This window comes from Opisthorchis viverrini (genome assembly GCF_000715545.1).
Source record: "Opisthorchis viverrini unplaced genomic scaffold opera_v5_20, whole genome shotgun sequence".
Lineage (NCBI taxonomy): Eukaryota > Metazoa > Platyhelminthes > Trematoda > Opisthorchiida > Opisthorchiidae > Opisthorchis > Opisthorchis viverrini.
The window spans coordinates 2,695,878-2,705,155 of record NW_008751676.1 but is presented as its reverse complement, the minus strand read 5'-3'; the positions used below and the strand labels follow the sequence as shown (position 1 = coordinate 2,705,155).

Below are 9,278 nucleotides of genomic sequence, written 5' to 3'. Positions count from 1 at the left end.
TAGATATATATATATATACAATTCTTATGGTTGTACGGCAGTGAAGCATCAATGGCAACACTGATGTTGCTGTCTTTGATGATGATGATGATGATGGACCTTCAACCATTGGCCAACATGATATGCAAGGCTCTGTGAGTGTCACACACTCCCCGGTATAGCTCACTGGGTTGTGGGCATGCACACACTGACACATCCTCTTCGTAACGGTCATATCTGAAAGCCCTGGCGTAAAGCTGTCACCTAGATGTGATGGTCGGGCTTGAGTGCTACAATTATCCCATGGTCTTCACTATCTGGAGCTTCGTTTCATAACGTGCAACCATGAAAAAACATTCAGCTGTAGCACCCCTTCGGTGCCTAACCACCATGCTACCTGTAGGCTTTGATACTTGCAACTTGCCCAATTCTAGATGGGGAAAGTCGAAAGGCAGAGGTCGGCTTCGAACCAAGGACCTTCCGGTTTGTAAATTCGTGCCATCTCACCACCATGCCAGGAAGGCCAGAGGGGAGCACTCAGCCCAAGAGCGGCGAGACATCGTACTACGAGGAGGTCTCTGGGCGGAGTCATACTATTCTCTTCGATAGGAGTGTAAAGTCAGTAAAGTATTTCCTTCAAGTGAACACCATTGCCATATTCATGAAAGCAACGGTGCTGCCTTCCCCCGAGGAAGGACAGGTTAGAAAAGGTTGGCCCTATAAATCACACACTCCTATCGCCCAACGGCTGACCGTGACCCACCATGCATTATTCAGTACGGTTGAACCAGAGTCCGGTGCTACTCAAAAGGCACCTTCTGTGCACAGCTGCACTAGGAGTGAGGCAGTAGTACCCTATTCCCTGCGCTCTCCGGCCAGGCTGGCCCCCTACAACCAAACAGGTCAGACTTTTGAGTCATTGGCTCCGGGAAGGGTACCCAGAGAAAACCCTACTTTCCACTGCCTCGCGGATCAGAATTTCGTATCAGAGGCTAGGGACACTGTTTAAGAACAAAGTCCTACATTTTCCCATTGCCTTGTGGGCTAGACTTTTGAGTCAAAGGCTCAAGGTGGGGTTACATAAACCAAACCCCTTTCCTCGCCATGGGTGACCGGGAAGTGTCATTCTCCCTTGCAGCTCTTCGCTCACCGGTCCTCCCCTACATAGGGATGGCTCAATTGTTAGAGCGCGAATTTACTAAGCGGAAGACCCTTGGTCCCAACCCGACTTTCACATCTTGACTTCTTTCTAGGCTTGGACAACTTGGCAGCATTCAAGCCTTCGTGCTTCCTTCGGTTGGCATGGTAGCTAAGCGCTGAGTTTTACAACTGAATGATTTTATCTTTTTCTTACCTTGCCTCCTGTCTCCACCCATTAGAATGATTCAGTACCATCAACCCGTCTGCCAACCCCCCTAGACACTGTTCCATGTTTGAAAGTTCGCCCAGAAAAATAATTCAAAATGATCACTTACCAACCTCAAAAGATCTGATCCACGTTGCAGCCTTTAACGTCCGTACTCTATGTCAAATTGGGCAACAGACATCCCTTGCTGAAACCTTGATTTTCTTCTCTATCGATGTATGTTGTGACTCCAAAACACGAATACAACACTCCACTTCGGTCGTCATCTCAGCTGCTTAGGACGAGCCCAGATGTTCCACATTTCACTCTTCGGGTATCTGATGATCCTGACACAATGTCTCATGGAATCTACAGTGTGGGAGTTGCACTCAACCCCAAGGCTGAAAACGCTTTACTGGACTGGTTCCTAGTAAGCATTCATCTTTGTGCTGTGCGGTCATCTGAATCAATTAGGATCAATGAAGGTCGTTTCGATAAACGATGTTTTCTTATCGTACCGACATACACCATGACAGACAGCAGAATGACGGATTTTATCGAGATCCGTCACGATTGCTTTGGTCAGCAAGAAGGACGGATAATGTAATCCTAGGGGCTGATATGAATGCTCAAGCTAGTCAGCTAAGTCCGAAAGAAGCACAATTAAGCGCTAGATCTTGAGTTTGTGCTCAGCGTACGGATAATGGGGTGCGACTGCTTCAGTTTTATGCTAACCATGGTGTATTCCTGGCCAGTACAAACTTCCAACATGAACGGTCACATCGAGCTACTTGTGGGCCACCAACCGCAAGATAGTTATGAACTCAATTGGACCATGTGGCTATCAGTTGCCGATGGAGAGCGTCAATAAAAGAGTATCCTTCCTTCTGGGGTACGCAACTTGACTGTGACCATGCCGTTGTGAGAGCCCGCTTATCACTTCGCTTTCCATTGGCATTACGTGTGCTAAAGCAGAGCAGTTCCATTTATCACCTTTGACAAGTTTCAGTAGTTCAAGCTTATCGAGCTGACCTGGCTAGAGAGCTATTGGAACCGCACGGTCATGCTTGGAGTTCGCTTGGAGATTGAATGAAAGCGGGTGAAAGAAGCTATGATCTCAGCTTTTAAAACTAGACTAAATAACACTGGGTATCTTCGAGATCAACATATTTTATTGCCAGAAAGGCCATACCAACAGCGAACGATTGTGATAGTACATTCATATCCCTCGAACGCCGGATAATCAGGAGCTTGAAGAATGACAGAACGCTTGTGAATTTCGAAGGCCCAGGAGATTGAGAAGGCCTTCGCTTCAGGCAACAGCCACGCCCTACTTCAGCTGATTTGATCAGCCGGTCAAAAGAATACAAGTTTCGGCGAAACGATGTGCGAAAACCGGAACGGTTATTCACTCCCTCGACCATCCTCTTGGGCGATGAGCCGAGCACTCCCAAGAGTAGTTCAGCTAGTCTCCTTCAATACAACTAGAAGAACCCAACGGGCCTGAATGGAACACCGACACTAGCCCGCGGTCAACAACAAAAATCCATTGTGATATATGAATCCTCAGGAGCAACAAGGCACCCGATGCAGATGGCCTAAATCCTCCTTCAGATGCCTCACGTTGGTCGCTTTTCCCATGTGAAAACTGCCTTTGACTCTGTCGGTCGGCAGAAACTTTGGCAGTCTAGCGATAAAAGGATTCCCTCTCAAATTTACATCCATTATGAGGGCTCTGTATGGGAAGTCCTGTGGGCGTGTACGAATATACGACAAGCTCTGGCCTGAGTTCACCAAGTCTGGTGGTTTAAGACAGGACTGCCCTCCCTCATCTTTCCTCTTCGACCTTGTTATTGATGTGCTGCTTGAAATTTCCCTGCGTACCTCTAAAATTTTGGGGGTCGATATGTTCCCCGGGACGTTCCCTCACAGACATTGAGTATGCAGACGATATTGCTATCCTTGGTTCAAATCCTTCAAGAATGCAAACCATCTTAAATAACCGAATAAATAACAAACCCAAATCTTAAATAACCCATCTTAAATAACCCTGCCGCACGGTTTGGAATGCGTGCCTGCCAAGTTTAAAGCGCTGCTCAAAGACTGGTTGGGATCAGACACAAACCTCATGCTTGCAGATGAGCCAATCGACGTGTTAGATAAATGTGTTTACCTAGGCAGTTGTATAAGTTCCGGTGAACTGGCTGGAGTTCATATTACTTCTCGGATCGGGAAAGCCGGGGTAGCTTCTGCCGATCTCCGACATTTATGGAGCCGACGTGAATTCAGTTTGTTTGTTAGAGGCAGAGTTTACACTGGGGCAGTACGATTCATACTGTTTTGTCGATCAGAAACGTGGCCTCTACGCACAGATGACATACAAAAGACGTCAGTGTTTGACCATCGGTGTCTTCGAAGCATTGGTCCGGTCTGGTGGGAACGTCGCATTAGTAATGTTGAAGTACGCTAGATGGTCCTAAGAAGAATAAACTCTCCCGCTATAGATGAATTACTCACGCTTCATAGGTTAGCTGGTTAAGGCATGTACTCCGCATTCCAAAAGTCAGTCTCCCTCGCAAAGCTCTTTTGGCCAAGCCCTGTGCTGAGAGATGTGAACAGTGTATGACCCGGCGACGAAGTATGGAAATACTAACCAGTATACTGAGTCTTGTGGACAAATACCTGGATGGGGATCCCGGCAACCAACTCACCAGTGCTTAATAACACTGGCAGAAATGGTCCGATCGCCCAGTCAGTGACGCTGGTACATCAAATTCCTCGCCTTGAGCCCGTAGCTACCCAGTAGCCACTACGTCCAAGATTTGTCTGTGTGTCCCACACTCTCCCACTTTCCGGTGATCAAAACTGTAGCAGCTGAAACAAATGTGCCTATGATACACCGTTTATAGATGATAAATCGAAATGAATTGAATTGGCCAGTCCATGGCTTGATAACAAATCATGCAAGCTCTTGCCAGTCAACTTAGTCGCTTTGGTAACTTCCGGGGACGATATAAACCAATCGGTATTGACTTGACTTATCTGATGGTAACCTGCATCAAAGCTATTGTTCTTAATGTATGACGGTGCCCCTACCTTATTAGACGATCGGAGCAATTCGCTTTAAGTGCATTGGTCGGACTGTCGTCTCCGACGCATGGTTCTTTTTCTTTTTTTCCTGATACTTGATTAACGAAGCCTACTGCAGTTCACGGCTTGTAGCTGACAAGTTGGACTGAAATGGACCTTTTCCTCGATACGTCATTTAATTCAAGACACTTTTCTTGCTGGTAGAAGACCGGCAATCCAATCAATTGGTTGGGTTGTACACAGCCCAATGACGACAACAATGGTCTACCAGTTAGCAACCTAGGAATGTGATTCGCCGACCTACTCGAAATCATGCTTGGTGCCCCGGATGCGCGTCTCACTTACCTGTGTATCAGGTAAGCTAGTAACCTTGTTTGTATAAGCGCGGGCCTTATGCCCCTATGGTTGGAACAGTCAGTCCGGATAATTTTCGCATAAAGTGTGACGGCTGAAGAGCTGAAACTTGTTCTTGTTTCCAGATAACTTTGAGCAATTTCTGAACCGAAGAATACAAGTATTCACAACTATCTTTGGAAGGCACGCTAGGGGAGGAATGAGGCTTATGGCGAAAGCCCTTCGCAAACCTTTGAAGAAAGTGGTCAGAAGAAAAGGGTTTACAGCTTCGCATATTAGCACATCTGAGCATCATGTTTTAGCAAAACCCCTAATATACTAGTCAACCTTACAACACAGCACACGTTGACAGGTAAACCTCAGATGGATTGCCAGTCTAGATGGACTGATCTCTAAGTAGACGAGTGATGTATAACGTCCTGTAGAGTTTGAAATTTCGCCAACGGGGATCCGCATAGACCCAAATAGTGGTAGTTGACGGATGTCGTAGCACCAAGTTCGACAGTAGTTGCTTCCATCTCGTTTGTCATAGCCCGCTCACGTTAACCCTCCGCCGGCTTGGATTAACAGAAAACAACCTTTATTTTGGAGGGTGGTTAGTCGGCTTTTATAGCACCTGTATCAATCAACCTGATGTATGTCGTTCCAAGCTGTTTGATTCGTTGCACAGTATTCGATTACATGCCACTTGATTGTGAACTCGCTCAACCACCTAGTCGAATGCTTAAAGACATTTCATAGGCAAATGTGGCCCACTAGGACCATCATCACCCTTGTTAACAGCATCACGTCAGTGGCGACCATTAATGTCTCACTATGGGAACTGTAATGCATATGAGGACCACCGACTGTATGTGAACAATAAATGTAGTTTTCGGAATTTTCAGGGTTTTGCCCCAATGTTGTCTCACAGATCGCTGCTGCCCGTGAGACTTCCAGGTATGCTGATGCCCATTGAACACAAAACTCATAATTCATTTTGGGTCTTAAAGTCCATACCAAAGCCTCTCAGTGTTATCTTTCCTCTGGACAAATTTAAAATCAATTGGCGATAGTCGACTCTGGTTCAGCATTGAAGGTCTTTCTCATTATGGTTTTCAGCACGTTTTAATTTGTTCGGTCAGTTTTAGTTTCAGCACATAGTGTTCATCCATTGGGTTGGGATCCCATCCAGTCATCACTGAGGTTTTTGACTGGCTGCCTGCTTGTTAAGTTGAGTGAACGGGTTCATTGTCCAGGACTTCACAGTAGACGGTTACTTTGATGTCCGCCTTAGTGCATATTTAGTGAGGGATGAAGATGTCCTTTTTCCGATGATCCACTCTTGAAATCGATCGATTTCCAATACTCCAACAATATGAATGTGTTTGCAAAACCTCTTCAACGCCAAAGTCCGCACAAGCACAGCACAGTTCAGCATCCATCTTCAAAGCAGCAGTAACAAGATAGCAGCTTCCATGAGTTTGCTTGCAGTCAAGTGTACATGGAGAGGTCGATTATCAGTTTATACAAATCCACCCTAGAGGGTGTTTTTAGTGAGTAGTTTACCGAATTCTGCTGTCAGTTGGAAATCATACTGGCGGTGGTGGCCACTATCATGCTTGCTTTATACCCATTTTGATTCTGTGTTTCAGGACTGTTATTGGTCTCGTTTAGAGGAATCGGCGGCCCCCAGTGGCTCTGCTTCGTTAAACTACAAAGCAATCTGTTGGTTATTTCCTCACTTGAATGGCTTTTTGTGGAGATAAAAGTGAGTCGGTCTTTCCTTATTCCTAAGCCTTCGTGTCAATGTTTTGTTTGAGGAGTATGGAAAATTGTTTTCTTTTCTTACATGCTTTTTTCCAACTCATCAACAGAGGACACACTGCCCGCGTTGGAGGACATTTGTGTGCGATACATATGCAAGAATTTGAGTGATCTCACCTACTTGGATCTGAGTGGACCAAAAACTAGGCGAAAATGGAAATTTCCCTACCCCGAATTCCACATTACCCCTCGCCCTGCACAGAAAATACTATTACAACTGTGCAAACGAAATGCTTTGGATGATGAGCGAATGTCTCTTTTTTCTGCCGAGTATGTTAATCTGATATCACCAACGATAAAAGAGACAAACGTGAGTGCAGAAGCTTTACGTGCTCTCAGAGATTTTCGTCTTTCCAATCTTTCGGTTGTCAACCTTCCTAATGTAAACCTGAACAGTGTTCTCGGTTGTCTTGGCGAATGGACTCTACGCAATCTGACCAGTTTAAATGTAACTGGCATTTCAATTCTCACTGGCATGAATATCCCCATATTTTTCCCGCTGGGGAGGTTCAAGAATTTACAACTGCTCAATGTCAGTCGAACGGAATTCTCAACGACCGATTTGCAAATTGTCGCTGACGATCTCCCTAACGTGCAGTTTCTGAATATTTCGCGTACCTCTGTTTCCGACGTCTCACCTCTCCTATCTATGCGTGATCGATTGACTGGTCTGATTATGCATCGTCTGGAATTGGAGCAGAAAGAGGACGTAGAGAATATGTTATCAGTGGTAGTACAACTGCACCAACTGCGCACCCTGGATGTGTCTGATAAACCCAGACCGTCTGGTTCCCGCTTGGATGCTGTTGACATCTTGTGCACCGCCAATACTCTGCCCTGTCTGGTTAGCATTGATCTTTCTGGAAACCAATTCGGATTGAAGCTGGAAGATGCCAGGTGAGTATTCTTTCTTCATTTTTCCCGACTGCTGTACCTGTTTTAGGTTGTTGATCAAGAACCATCCAAATCTGGCATTCGCCGGGTTTGCTTCTTGGCTATCTAGTCACGAGCACGAGCTGGAGGGAATCCACAGACTGTCCCTGAAGTATCCAGATATAATAGTAAGTTGGCTAGGCCTATCTTATAAGTTATGGGAAGGGCAAAAGCAACAATGGGCCCAGAGCCTTCGTTCATCTTATCAGTATCATATGTCTGTTTGCGACATTTTCTTGCGCCTTTCCTTCATTAGCGTCCTCAAGTTTGTTTCGACTAATCTTCAAAGGCTTATGATTATTATGCATTTTGTATGTCATTTGTACGCTATAATCAGTGTTTGGGTCATCATCTTTTCGTTGGGTTTACTCAGTGCTGTTTGTGTGCGGTTTTCTAACTTAACTGAGTGTCCCCACCACTGGAAGATCTTTATAAGGTGGTAGTCAGCAATCCTGCGAGATTGCTCAGTGGTTAAGGCGCAAATTTACTGACCAGAAGGTCAGTGGTTCGAACCCGACCTCTGCTTCTCGACTTTCCCTGTCTGGCAGTATCCTAGCCCTCGTGCTTCCTTCTGGCAGCATGGCAGCTAGGTACAGAAAGGTTGCTGCATTTGAACGATTTTTTTGTTTGAATTAATTCGCTGCATGTACACCCGTTTATGTGGATTAATGTCATTGGCGTCGCACTTTTCTTCCGTGACCTACACGGTCGATATTACCGGAGATTGTAGCCCGTCAAGTATGCTGACAGGCCGGCATTATCCTCCTCTATTCTGTTTACGCAGTTTTAAGGTGATTTCAGAAAGCATGTGTGTTATAAATCGTACAGGGCCCCTACGGATGTCGCTTTTCATCGTCCATCAGATGCTGGGTGACCGCGGTGATCAACTTCTTTTGAACACACTGACCCGGAACAAAGATCGTGCCATCTACCTCCAAAACGCACTGCACAGCATCTTTGAAGCAACAAGCAACAGAGAAACGCTAAAGCCAGATTTGCTGCAGGTGAGTATCGTTCGCTTTTCACATAAGCCTATTTGATATGTTAAAAACCATTTATCTTTACAATTGACCACTTGAACCCAAACGTGTGCTAGGTTGTAAATCTAGGCAATTTACTGTTGCTCAGTTATCTTGAAGAGCCCTGATTCCACGGATGAAACACCGTTTACACTGTCTACCGACTAACCAAAATTATGAATCCCAAACCAATTACTTGTTACGATCGTGCGAAAAGGTTTTGAACCGGTCCAAGGTCTACTTGGCTTGAAGTTCTGGTTAGGATTCGGAATAGTAACTCTTTGGCTTCCAAAATACATGACCAAAACCAAGTTTTACGGTTACCCGGTGCGTCCACTTGTCAGATGGGCTACTACGAACATACTAGTTCAGCACAGTTTATCTGGTTCAACCTTGAACTTGCAGGATTGTACTGTTTTCCGGGTCGCATTAGCGTATAACTGTCCATGATAAGATCTGTAGGGATTTAAAGGTTATAGAGGGGTTAAAGCTTAAAGGACGTAGATGATATCATCATCATCATCATCGACAGCATGACATCAGTGTTCAACACCGATGCTTTACTGCCGTACAACCATGATTTATTTGAAAGCCTTATTGTAAAGAAAAGAAGGGAAGGGACTTAATGCTAGCTTACCACAATCATTCCGAGGTGCCTACACCTCCAGACATTCACTCAGGCAATCTGGATAGAACCTGACAACAAGAACGCCACTGACATCGGTTGGCAGCCATATCTTGTAGTGTCTCCA

The 9,278-nt window shown here is 45.4% G+C and overlaps 1 protein-coding gene across 1 annotated transcript in view; it reads left to right on the top strand.

The window, feature by feature from the left end:
- Positions 1–9,278, top strand: part of T265_01847 (hypothetical protein) — a gene marked incomplete at both ends in the record, with an annotated part of 74,870 nt that overhangs the window by 2,848 nt on the left and 62,744 nt on the right. The window contains 3 exons of the mRNA XM_009165957.1: positions 6,403–6,518; positions 6,625–7,635; positions 8,371–8,511. Coding sequence (XP_009164221.1) covers positions 7,465–7,635; positions 8,371–8,511 — 312 coding nt within the window. The remainder of the gene's footprint in view (positions 1–6,402; positions 6,519–6,624; positions 7,636–8,370; positions 8,512–9,278) is intronic.